The sequence below is a fragment of the Rhinolophus hipposideros genome (genome assembly GCF_964194185.1).
Source record: "Rhinolophus hipposideros genome assembly, chromosome: 18".
In the NCBI taxonomy this organism is placed as follows: Eukaryota; Metazoa; Chordata; class Mammalia; order Chiroptera; family Rhinolophidae; genus Rhinolophus; species Rhinolophus hipposideros.
In genome coordinates this window covers 34061762-34075392 of record NC_138064.1, presented here as the reverse complement: position 1 = coordinate 34075392, position 13631 = coordinate 34061762, and the positions used below count along the sequence as shown (strand labels likewise).

At 38.2% G+C, this 13631-nt stretch overlaps 1 protein-coding gene across 6 annotated transcripts in view; it reads left to right on the top strand.

Moving 5' to 3' along the window:
- Window positions 1-11907: 11907 nt before the first annotated feature.
- Window positions 11908-13631, top strand: part of AKAP9 (A-kinase anchoring protein 9) — a 145558-nt gene continuing 143834 nt past the window's right edge. For 4 of the 6 annotated variants that reach the window (XM_081080220.1, XM_081080219.1, XM_081080217.1 and 1 more), the window contains exon 1: window positions 11908-12276. In XM_081080220.1, coding sequence (XP_080936346.1) covers window positions 12229-12276 — 48 coding nt within the window. In that variant the 5' untranslated portion in view covers window positions 11908-12228. The remainder of the gene's footprint in view (window positions 12277-13631) is intronic. The other 2 variants (XM_081080218.1, XM_081080222.1) reach the window with 1 other exon arrangement.

The following is a 13631-nucleotide window of genomic DNA, read 5'->3' as shown; positions in this document are numbered from 1 at the left end:
GGACAAGTGTAAGAGATCAAAATTTGGAGATTTATATGAGCCAGAAAATTGAGGCTTGACTACTAATATAGACCTATATAAACTTATATAAGAAACTAGAGCAAGGAATGCTGGATGTTCAAGCTGGATTCAGAAAAGGAAGAGGCACTCGAGACTTAATTGTGAACATCTGTTGGATACTGGAGTGCTCCAAAGAATTTCAGAAGAAGGTTTGTCTATGTTTTATAGACTACAGTAAAGCCTTTGACTGCATCAATCATGCAAAGCTATGGGCTGCTCTAAAAGAAATGGGTGTGCCTCGGCATTTTATCGTCCTGATGTGTAACCTGTATTGAGGAAGCCACTGTCGGGGCAGAATATGGAGAAACAGGATGGTTTCCTTTAGACGAAGGTGTCAGACAAGGGTACACTTTGTCTCTCTATTTGTTTAATCTGTATACAAAATATATGAGAAATCGAGCTAGACTCAGGAACAAGGAGTGGAAATTGGTGGAGGAAATATCAATAACTTGAGACATGCAGATGACACCATCTTACTGGCAGAAAGCAGTAATTTTTTGAAATGACTTTTGATGAAAGTGAAAGAAGAAAGTGCCAGAGCAGGACTGCATTTAAACCTCAAAAAGACAAAAATAATGATCACAGAAGAAATACACAACTTTACCGTAGACAATGAAGATGTTGAAATTGTTAAAGATTTTGCTTACCTTGGTTCAGTCATCAATTCAAATGGAGACTGCAGCCAAGAAATCAAGAGAAGGCTGAGACTCGGAAGGTCAGCAATGGAAGAATTAGGGAAGATCATCAGGAGCAATGATGTGTCATTAGAGACCAAGGCTAAGGTCATCCCCCTCATGTTCCCAATTACTATGTACAGATGCAAAGGTTATACAGTAAAGAAGGCTGATAGGAAGAAAATGATTCATTCAAAACATGGTGTTGGAAGTGAGCTCTATGGGGACCACCAGAAAGATCTTAGAGCAAATTAAGCCAGAAATGTCACTGGAGGCAAAAACGACAAAACTGAAGCTGTTTTACTTGAGGAACATCATGAGAAGACAGGTTTCTTTGGAAAAGACAATAATCCTGAGAAAATAGGGTATCAAAAGCTTTCCTGGAAACCTTCCCTAGTAAATGTATACTTGTATCTCATGATCATAGTTGGCCACTCCTTATTGCAAGGGAGGACAGGAAAGTACTTGCCTTTCTAGCTTCTGTCATGGGAGGTTGCAAAGGAGAAGCAGGTTGGGAATGGCTTTGGAGTAGCCAAACAACATCCACTAAAATGAATTTCCCAGTTTCAAGTGTTATGATAAAACTTAGGTTTCATTCTTTTTATTAAAAAATGCTGGTTATCTTATTTATATATTATTATTTGAAATGCACACAACATATTCCAAGGTAAATGTTAGTTTAAATTGGGGGAAAAAACAATGAAAAATGTTTAAATAGGAATATGAAGCTATTTGCTTCACAATTAAAAAAATAATCTTGTTACTGTAAAGAAATTTTTAAAAGTAACAGAAAAATAAAAATGTAAAATTGTGAAATATGTAATTAGAATATGAAAAAATTATATTGTTCAAAACTTCACTGTCCAGTATAATAACCACTAGCTACAGGTGGCTATTTAAATGAAAATTAAATAAGAAATTCAGTGCCCCAGTTGCAGTGGGCACATTTGAAGTGTGCAGTAACTACATGTGGCTAGTAACTGCCGTATTAAAACTGATATAGAGATTTCTTCAGTCATCGTGGAAAGTTCTACAGGACAGCACTACTCAACAAAGAGGGGGAAAGGAACAAATAAGGATCATTTTCCATCACTAGAATAGAATCTTAATTAATTTGTGGAACTATCAGAGTGATAGGTAGTGTTACTACAGAAAGGTTTAGTTAATATTTAAGTGAACATTAAAGCATAGTGAGGGAGGGGGAGAGAGAGAAAATATTCATTTGTTTTTTTCAATAAATATTTGTTAAGCACCTACCATGTGCCAGACATTTGGGATATAGGACAGAACAACTTAAAGTCACTGTTTTGGGGGCATTCCTGGCATGAGATTGGGAAGAGACATAAAATAAACAAATGATGTCAGATAGTGACAGGTGCTGGGGGAAAAATAAAGCCAGGCAAGGAATGGAGGAGGACATTTTTATAGGGTATTCAGCAATGGCCTTCTCTCATACAATGATAATTGTGCAGAGGGGATCAGAAAGTGAGCTGTCTGGCTACCTGGACAAGAACATTCCAGGCAGTGGGAATATCAAGTACAAAGACCCTGAGTCAAATACGTGCTTGGCTTTTTGAGGAAAGACCAAGGAGGCCAGTGTGGCTAGATCAGAGTAAGGCAGAGAAGGTGAATGAGATCAGAGACCAGATCTGGTAGGTGTTATGTATGAGGATCTAGGGTTTTATTCCAAATGATATGAAATACCATTAAGGGTTTTGAGTTGAAAGATGACATAATGTGACTTTTATAAGGATCAGTCTGGCTACTGGGTAGAGAATATAGTATGAGGAGGCAAGATGCAGAGACCACTTACGACCTTAGCAAAAATCAAGGTGAGAAGTGATGATGGCTTGGTCCAGGGTGTTCTTGTGGAAGTGGGAACAAGTGGCAGGATTGTGGATATATTGTAACATGTTTTACTGTTAGACTGAATATGAATTATGAGAGAAAGAAAAGAGACAAGGGTGAATCCAAGATGACTGGCCTGAGGAACTCATAAGTAGAATTACCATTTACTGGGATAGGGAAAACTATCGGAGGAGCAGGCTTTGGACATTTCTTTTTAAACTTTGGTTTTAAACATATTTAAATGTGTGTTACACATTCAAGTAGAGTTGTCAAATAAGTAATCAGGCATATGGAGTTCAAGGGAGAGTCCACGCTAGAACTGCATGTAAGTAGGCAGCATGTGCGCATAGGTGGTATTTTAAGCAGTGGCACTAGGTGAAACCACCAAAGTAGTGATTGAAGACAGAAGATCTGAGGACCGACCTTGGGCTCTATAACATTCAGAGGTCAGTAAAATAAGAAGGAACCAGACCTGAGCATTGAATTTGGCAACATGTTGGCCATAGGTGACTTTGACAACAGCAGTTAGTTTGTGTAGAGTGGTAAGGATGAAAGCTTACTCCCTATCCCTAGCCCCAGTAGCATAGAGGGTTTTGGGGAGAAAAACTCCCACATAAGGAGACTACAGGGAAAGCAGCGTGTTAGGGGAGAAAAGGTTTCAGCAGATCAAGAAATGAAGGAAATGATCAGAGAAGAGATTTCAGATATTTGGGATTTTGCTGACTACATTTGCGAGGACTAAAGAGCACTAAGAAAGGTTTGATTTGAGAGATGAAAAGAAATAGGAGGAAGCAAAAGATAGGGGTTGTATTACAGAACATGTGAAAGTTTCTCTCGAGTTTCAGTTTTTAAGAAAGGAAAAAGGAAAGAGAGGGAGAGAAGGAAAGAGGGAGGAAGGGAGGGAGGGAAAGTGGGAGGGAGAGAGGAAAGAAGGAAGGAAGAAAGGGTAATTAGCTGGTGAATTAGGGCCTATTAGCTGGTGATTCAGTTGTTTGTTCTGCTCATGTCTTCTAGTTTATGGCATTAATGCTCCTGTTTTGGTTATACTGTGCAGGTATCTTTTGGAAATTATCAAAAAACGAAAGGTAGATTAAAGAGAAGGAATACAAGCTGTATACAGACTGTGGATTCATTGTTTCCACTACTTTCTCATCTCTAGTTCCTAGGGACTGCTACATGATTGCTACCATAATTTGGATGAAAACATATGGAACAGAAATTATCACAAGAAATTTATTGAAACCCAATTCATGTTTTTCATTAAATGAACAGGTAATTGGAAGAAAAGTAATCATGAGAAGTACAATAATACTGATAATAGAGTGTGTGATCGTTTCCAATTTTATGTCTGCACATCTAAGCCATTTTCTTCATCTTTTTTTTTAATGAATGCTTTGGTCAGTCTATGCAGGATTGAATTTCACTGATATGCAAATCTACATTCCCTATTGTATCAGACTGCCAAACGAATCAGATATACATACCAGAATTAAGGACAATTTTTGTGAAATTTATTTATACCAACACATAGAGTATAATATGCTTAAAAATACATTTGTATAAATAAGTTGTATATCTTATATTACTAGTGTTTTTAGAGTATTCAGGTCATGAGTATCCTTATAAGTAAAATGAAAATCAAATATTTATTGGCAATATGTTCAAAGACTTTACAAACAATGAATATCATGCTAAAAAAATACTATTTTTTGATGGCTTAATGGTGATCTCTAACAGCCAAAATAAATGCCTTTTGAGTTTCAAAATGTATGCCACCTTTATTAGTTTTTCACTGATAAAGACACTTGGTATGTTTGAAATGGTATCTGAGTAGAGTTTTAATTTGCATTCATCTTATGAGCTAGGTCCAGCATTTTTTCATACTTAAAATACTATTTACATTTTTTTCTGTGAACTGTTGATATCTTTTGTCTATGTTTTAAACCTAGGTTATTTAAAGATGAGCTTCCCCTATTAGAATTATATCATATATACTATATACATTTCCACAAATTTAAATTCTACAGAAAAAACTATAATTAAAATCATAAAAAAGAAATGATAATTTCACAGCTGTTGGTACACATCTGGCAATTAGTTACTTGTATACATAGAGTCTGTTTGGGTTGCTCTAAAAGAATACCATGAGTTGGGTGGATTATAAACAAAAGAAACTTATTTCTCACAGTTCTGGAGGCTTCAAGTCTGAGATCAGGGTGCCAGAATGTTTGTGTTCTGGTGAGAACTCTCTTCCATGTTGCAGACTGCGGACTTCTCATTGTATCCTCACCTGTCCGTAGAGAGCAAGGGAGATCCTCAGGGTCTGTTTTATAAGGGCACTAATGCCATGCATGAGGACTCTGCCCTCCACCTGATGAGCTACAAAAGGCCTTCCCTTCTAACACCAGCACAAATATGAAATCTCTGGGGGGTCCACATACATTCCTCATATAGCATTAGCCTCGTCCTCTGAAACCCTATCACTGACACATGGGTTGCTTGTTAAATGTGCAGTGTTCCTGGGTCCCTTAGGCCGACTCGGACTTCTGACTTAGGAAATTTACATTTCTAATAAACACTCCATGTAATCCATAGGCACCTGAGGTTTGAGAACCACTGCAATAGAAAGTATGAAATCGAGACCTCAACAAATGTAATCTGGACATTAAAAAATATCAAGTTTTTAAAGAGACTATAGAAATGTTTAAAGATAAAAGTTTAAACCTCTATTGTAAAGGAAAATCAGCAAACTTTATAATTCTAAATCATTGTATCTGTAGACTTTGAGATTTTTATATTTTAAATTAGTAATTCAGGATATTTTCTTTCAAAAAGTGATCATATGTCATACTCGCATGCCAGTTTATTTGTCAATATAGATGTCGGATTCAATTCTTTCTAACACAATTAGTGCTTTCAAACCTTTAGGTAGCTTTTAGGCAATCATTGCTGTAGATTTCCAAACGGTACTTCAGTCGTTGCTTTAAAAAAACCGATTGTTGGCTGTAACTTACTCCAAGAGACTCTCTAGCAAAGGTTAATAGAATGTTACACACCCATGCACACACAGAGGTATATAAATACATTCAGAATTACCTTATCTACTTTCACAATGGTGAGTTCTGTTCCTGGTTTCTTTGTTGAAGGATGGGGGAATAGAAATTAATGTGAGTATATTAACTCTGGGGATATAGAAAAAGTTCAAACATTTTACATTAGTTTGCCCATTTTTCAAATGGCATGCAGTTTACATAAGATCTATTTGTTAGGAAAGACACAAAAAAAATGTATGCCTGTTTGGCAGTGGAGGTTTTGTGCAAGGGCATGCTGGGATGTAAGGTAGCCCAGGATGTTATCTTCTGAGTCATAGAGTTACTCTGGGTACTTCCAAGACTGGGAAATATAGCAAGGCAGGTCTCATGGAAAATTGGAATCATGCCTAAGTTCTCTTAGTTCACAAGTCATCTTAATTTTCCAAGAGGGGGAGAATGTGAGTAGGTCCATATATCACTATTCAAAACGAGTGCTAAAATTGGTTAGAATTTTTTGCCACACTGATGCACAAGAAGTTAGCCTCCTCTGTGTCCAGTCTTTACAGAGGTTTAAATATTTATAGCCCAGGATAAATAGGCTGGTTTCACTCAAATCCAGCACAAGCCACAGCAACTCAAGGCAGTTTCCCTAAGGAGGGCATTGTAAGGGTAGTTAGTTTTTAGCATTTCCCAAACTCATGGCTGAAATAGAAGAAACACTGGAAGATTATTTGAAATTTCCTTTCATATTTAGATGAAATCTTTCTTGATTTTAAAAACTACGTGGACCCTTGATATAACTGTTTTAAAAACTCATCTAGTTTATATTCTATGATTGCTTGGAAGTATAAAAATCCTTGAAGATCTGAAATTAGTATATATGGTATTCAGTCACCAATTGCAATGTCTTGCATTCTAGGCTTTCGATTCCAACTTGATAATAGTAACACCTCAGATTTCTCTAATACTTCACTGGGTTCCGTAGGGCACTCTAAACAAGCACTAGATTCATAAGTCATGAATAATCACTTGAAACCAAAAACTTTAACCAAAGAATGTCCTAAATTTTATTTAACACATTCTGTAAGCATGTATTTATTTCTTTTAAACTCAAGTACTCCTTCTGTTTGGAGAAGCATCTTAGTGAAATGGAGTAAGATTTAAATCAGGGGGTCTGGGACCAGGACTAGGTAGGATTTTTACTCCCCAATCATGGAAAGCATAGCAAGTGATGGTGGGAAATGTTCTGTGGAAATGGTAGCTGGCAATGTCTTCTAATTAGGGAAGCAAAGCCATGAAGATAGACAAAATGGTGAAACAACTGAGTAGGTAATTATTCTATCTGGTTTGGCAGAAAAATCATAGATGAAGTTTTCTCTGAATAATTTTGGTCCAGATTACAATAAGATAACAGTTTTGTTACCGTAAGATCATATGTATAACTCCTCAATGTATTATTCTAGACCTGGAAAAATCAAAGGAGGCAATCAGTAAAATCCTTGGTATTTCAATTTCACAATAAATACTTTGGAAAAATAAGGATCACGTATCTGGATCCCCAAAGTATTATTCTAGACTTGGCAAAGTTAAAGGAAGCAATCAGTAAAATCCTTGGTAGTTCAGTTTCACAATAACACTTTTGAAAAATGAGAAAGATGGATACCTGTTTGTAAAGTCATTGATAAGATATTTGAGGAAATTTGATCATTTTAAAAATTACTCATTTTAAAATGGTTCGTATAACAAAATACAGAATTCACCGATGAGTGAGTTACATTAAAGAACTAGATTACAATTTGAAAAGCCTGTGTACATTTTAAAGATTTGTGGGTAAGGATATGATTGAATTGCATATTGATAATTTACTCAGCTAACAACTCCAGAAAACCACAAATTAAAGAGAAAACGAAACTAGAATTGTAGGGAGGAAATGTGTCGGCATTTAAATGATAATGAGGTTAATGTCAAACATGTAATATTGTCATTAAAATATATGTGACACACAAATAGGAAGTAATCATATAGGAAAACACAAGATAATTGTGCACTGGTGAGACACAGTTCAAATATTTAATGAAAATCACTTAGTTAAATGAGATATGTAGAATTTGGAAAAGATCCAGAGAATGGCAACTAAAATGATCAAACATATTTCAAATAGACCATATAAAAAGGGTTAAAGAAAAATTATTTAATTCACAAGAGAAAAGCCTAAAGACAAGCTGTAATGCCCCTCCCCTTGAATTTAGGAGGTATATTTTGTCCCAGACTATAAAACAACATAGGAAAGAAGAACCATATTTTTTTTATTTCTTTGACAGAATCTAATGAATTGCCTCAACTGCTGCTGCAGCTTTTGTAAAGTCAAGGTCTGGTAATATATATTGGCTAGTAAAATGAAATGACTGATGTGTTGTACCTGAACAATTTGTAAAGATCAAATAACATGGAAATGACAATCATGATACACTGGGGAAAGGGATGGAGAAAGCTTCTCAAAATACAATTTAGCTACAGTTAGAATCATCTCTTGTTTGATGTTTACAATAGGTACTCTTCATATACTACTTTGCTGTCTTGCCAATAAGGAACTAGCACTATTTAAATGGAAAATATAAAAAGTCTTTTGAAGTCTTTAATTCCTCTGGGGGAAACAAATGTGATACAGTATTCTCACTATTAAGAAGGCAAGTCAACAGTAAAAACAGGGTAGCTTAATTATGAGTTTTACACGTTTTAAACAGAAAATCACTAGAATGTAACTCCAAAGGGAAATAGATATCATTTCCCTTTTTAATTGTGGTCCAGGGTCTCTCTTTGTCGGGAAGGATACTGAGGCAGCGTTTGCCCTCAGTAGGAAAGAGTTAATTATTGATTTACAATGACTTTCATAAAAGTCTGCAGTGGCCTTCACCATGCTGAATTCAGGAGTCATTTCTCAGCCCTTTTACTTAACCCACTAGCAGCAGTTGCCACAGCTCATCACTCCCTACTCCTTCATTTCTTCACCTGGCTACTGGTTCCCATACCTAGCTAGTCACCACTCTTCTCAGTCTTATTTGCTAATTCCTCTCACCTTCCTTCCCTCTTAGAGCTGGAGTCCTCCAAAACTCAGCCATTGTATTCCTCTCGAGCTACACTCGCCTCCCCAGAGCAGCGTGGTCCAACAGAAAACTAATGTGAGCCACACATTCAAACCATATATGTAATATGAAATTTTCTAGTAGCTAGTACATTGACAAAAAGTAAAAAGAAACTGGTGAAATTCATATATATATAATATGTACATATATATTAGGTTGGTGCAAAAGTAACTGCGGTTTAAAAGGTTAAAAATAATTGCAAAAACCACAATTACTTTTGCCCCAACCTAACATATATATATATATATATATATATATATATATATATATATATATATATATGTATATATATATATATATAATTTAACCCAATATACCCTCAATATTAGCATTTCAACATACAATCGATATATATATTAAAATCAATATGAGACATTAAATTACTTTTATTTTTCTGTCAGGAAGCATTTTATTGTTGCTTCAAATTTAAGAATTTTCACTGCCAGAAAATGAACACTTTCAGAAAATCTCCCCCGTATCCCTGCTCAGCTTGTGAATCTTGATTTTTATAGACATATCAACATATTTCTCTCCAATACAAACAAATGTTCTATCCATGATTGACAGATCAATCTTAACCTTCAATTTTAATACTTGGCTTTGCCCTAGGAAGCTCTTCAGGACCACTGTTAATTCAGGAAGAGTGGCATTGTCTCAAGTAGATGTAGTGGTAACAATGCAAGGTCCTTCTCCATAGAGAACACTCACCACTAATATTAATGAGATGTTTTTAGTGCTTTTGTCTTAACAGTAAGGCTTCAAAATCCAATGTGTTAACTGACAGCATACCTTAATTCAGAATAGCCATAGTTCATGCGCTCAATAGCCACATGTGTCTAATGACTGCTCTACTGGACAGCATGGCCCTAGATGATCTCATTCAACACTTAATTTAAAATACCATATATATGCTGACTACTCTCAAATTGATATTTCTTGCTTGGACCTCTCTCCTGAAATCCAGACTCAGATATACAAGGGTCTCCTTGACATCACTTCTTGGATACCTTTAACGTACCATGTCCAAAACTGAACTCTTGGTCCCCTCCAAATTTGCTTTTCCCTGTCTCAGTAACTGGCAACTCCATCATTTCAGTTGTTAAGGCCAAAAACATTGGAGTCAATCTTGACTCCTTTCTTTGTCTCAGAACTCACATTCAAGCTACAACTCCTATGGCACTACCCTGTTTCCCCGAAAATAAGGCCTAGCTGGACAATCAACTCTAATGCATCTTTTGGATAAGACCAAGTATTAATTATATATTTAGACCAATATAAGACCAAGTATTAATTATATATTAATTAATTATATAAGACCAGGTATAATATAAGACCAAGTATTAATTATATATTAATTAATTATATAAGACCAGGTCTTATATATATATATATAACACGTGTATGATTCTCTGGTCTTAGTGAAGGGAAACACTGGAATAATCTTGTTACTTTAGAAGGTTCTTAAACATTTTCAGCACACACTAGAACAAATGTTTCTTGAAGATTTTCAGCACATATTAGGACAAATAGCTGACTTCCTTAGAGAAAGCAGTATGTATTAACAAACAGAAATATCTTGTCAGATATCCTAAGGCTACCTCCTCCTAGGCAATCAGAGTCCTCAAACATAATCAATCCCTCAATCTAGGCAGTTTTTAAATCATTGCACTATTAGAACATTTGGTTCTAGTCCTAGTATTATTCTTAGCTTGGTGGGTGACAGAATAAATCACCTTTCCTTTAATTGTCTCAATTCCTTTATTCCTATGATAAAATGTCTAATCTCATCCACTTCCCAATTCAGGTTAAGATCACAGAAAATATATACTTGGGTGTTACAGGGTGGCACAATCATGTATGAATTATGGAGTTTGAGAACAAAAAACCTTTTTTAAATGCAAGAATTTCTAAATCAGGGCTACTTAAAACTAGTCTTCAGTTTGTGGTAGATTTAAGATCTTTAATCTTTCCGTTTTTCTTTCATAACACCAGTTTTCATTTAACACCCCTTATATGATTGAACTCATGGTTTCTTTTATTTCACACCTGCTAGTTTTTCAGTCCAACCTAGCTAAAAACAAAGGAGAAACATTATCAACTTAAGTAATCAACCTGAGACATTAAAGTGTGTAGTTCACTCCAGGAATGGAGTTGAGGGTGGGGAGAAAAAAGGAAGTATTGAGGGAAGGTATGAAAAAAAGGAAAGAGAATAATGCTCGATTTATTAAAACAGCTTAATTCAATCCAACAATTTTATTGGGTGCAAAGCGTTGTTAGTCATTTTAGAAATGACAAGATAAGGAACACAGTCTCTGCCATCGAGTGCGGAGTGTGAGTTGAACTAAGAAGTGCACAATCTATTAGAATATCATGCAGAGCACCTAACGGAAATACAAGGAGAAAGGAAACTGACATTGAGGACTTTTTAATATACCAGGGACAGTCACATATATTACCTCATGTATATTAACAACCCTTCCAAAACTTCCAGGTAAGCCCAGGTAGGATAGGTAACTTGGTCAAGGCCATTCAAGCTAGGTTAGCGTGTATTGGCTTTGTCCCCAACGCAGGTTCCAAAGCCCAGGCTCCTTTCAGGACACCTCCACGGAATGGGAGGGGAATAAGTTATGCCGATACTCCCAGTTGCGGTGGAGGGAACAAAGGGATCAGAAAAGCTGTTCAAAGGGGCGTGAGATGGGCCTTGAAGGATGAACCGGAGATTGGGTGGACCAGTGGGGGAAGAGGGAGGGACTTGCCACTAAAATAAAGAGAGCTACTGGCTACTCCCCCAATTCTTCCAGTCATGGAGTCAACCTACGTTGAACACTGACGTCCGGTGGGTCCTCTCCCCGCCCCCTCCCCATCTTTTCCTTTGGCGTTTTTCAGCGTTCACCAATTTATTTCACCGTTAGGCATCTGTTATTTTTGTAACTTGAAAAAAATCTTAATGTCTTAAAAGCGACTAGAGTCCCTTGGACGGTGGGTGGGGGTCGACCGGCGCCCCTGGCACACCCCCTTCTCCCATCTCCTCAGCGAGAACATCACCTGGGGAGCGTTCGTCCTCCTCCGGCTTAACGCCTGTGGGAGCCGGGGTCCGAGGCCGGGTCTCGATCCTCCACGCTACTGGCTGGCGAGGGCGGGGCGGTGGGCGGGGCGGAGAGGGGCGGGGCCGCGGGCGCACCTGCCTGGCGCGGCGGGGCTGGCGGCGGCTGCGCGGATGGACGTGACCCACCCCCTCCCGCCCCGCCGTGTGTTTACGTGGAGACGAAGATGGCGGCGGCGATGACGGCGTTGCCCGTGCGGCGGAGGACGGTCAGCCAGTGAGCGCGGAGACTGCTTCCAGTCCGGGCGGGGGAGGGCCGGCCCCGGCCCTGCTCCCTGGGCTTGAGGTCCCACCTCCGTCTGAACCGACCTTTCCTTCCTACCTCCCGACCCTCTCTCTGTCTTCCTCCAGCTTTCCCCGCAGAGGCCATGGAGGACGAGGAGAGACAGAAGAAGCTCGAGGCGGGCAAAGCAAAGGTAACAACAGAGCCGGAGGCGGCAGGGCCCGCGGTGGGAGGCGGTAGCTGGGAAGGGGTGGGTGGGGGCCTGGGCAGCGGAGATCGCTGGTGCGCTGCCGGGGAGGAAGGTGCTGCAGGAGCTGCTTTTCCCTTCGTCCTCCTTTCTCTTCCCAATTAATTGAAAAAGCCTGGTGTTACTCCTTAGCAGATGATACTTCCGTGATGATTGGGTGGTGTGGCTCTTTTCTCGTTAACGCCCAAATAAAACCCCTCTTTTACTGTATTGTTATAGACTGGTATTTATTGTTTCTAAATCTCCAACCTTTCACTTCTTTATAGAGTTTCCTGGGTAGTGCAGTCATTGTGCTTTTCAGGGTGAGGATTTAGGGCTTTTCTTTAATCAGTGGGGGATTTGTACGCGGATCATGAGCTTGGCTTTCTTAGGTGGCACGCTGGCACTCCTGGGTGTGTGATTGGCCTGTGACAGCTGCCTCCGCGGTGGCTTGAGTGTGCCACAAGTGCCAGCTGTGAACTTCGCGTTCAGGGCGGTTTTAGAGACATGGCTTTGTATGTTGGTGTTTGGAGGTCTTTGTCATGGCATGCGCTTTTGTATTGTGTGGAATGTTAATGCAGGCCGTGCATGGAACTTTTGGGGAGGAAAGGTTCTCGAGTCTTAAGCAACACCTATAGAATTCCTGCTTTAAATAATTTATATATAGACATAATAATATCTCTGACGAGCCCTTGTGTGTGTGTGTGTGTGTGTGTATGTGTGAAAAAATAAAGCGAACAATATAAAATTATACACATCTATTCACACCGATATTCACTGGGCTTCATGAACAATTTGACATAGACAAAATATGAATAAAATAGCATTTTAAAAAATTACATATTTGAGCATATCTTTTGGCAGGTTTCAAAGGCCCCCTTCCTTCCTCTAATGAAACTTCATACAATGAAACTACCTTTTATAGATTATATCTAAGTGTTTCATTAGAGGTGATTTTTAGCAATCATACTTGGACCACAATTCAATTACGATACAGTTAACTATTTTTTCTCTCTCCCTCTCTTTCCCCTCCCTCCAAGTAAACAGACAAAGGAGACCTGACGTAGGATTTCAGTCATCACTGAAGGGCCATACCACAGGGATGCAGTAGTAGATCTTCAACATCACAACTTTCTTAAATGAATATGTGTATTAACTAACTTCGTATTTCTAAAATATAGTTGGCTTTCCCATACGTTCCTTCTAAGGTCAAAGTTGAAATGCTTGTATGTTGCCAGATAGATTCTGTTACCTTATGATCTATAAATGGAGGGAAAGGGGAATCAAGGCATCTTCAGAAGCCCAGAGTGGCTTACATGTCT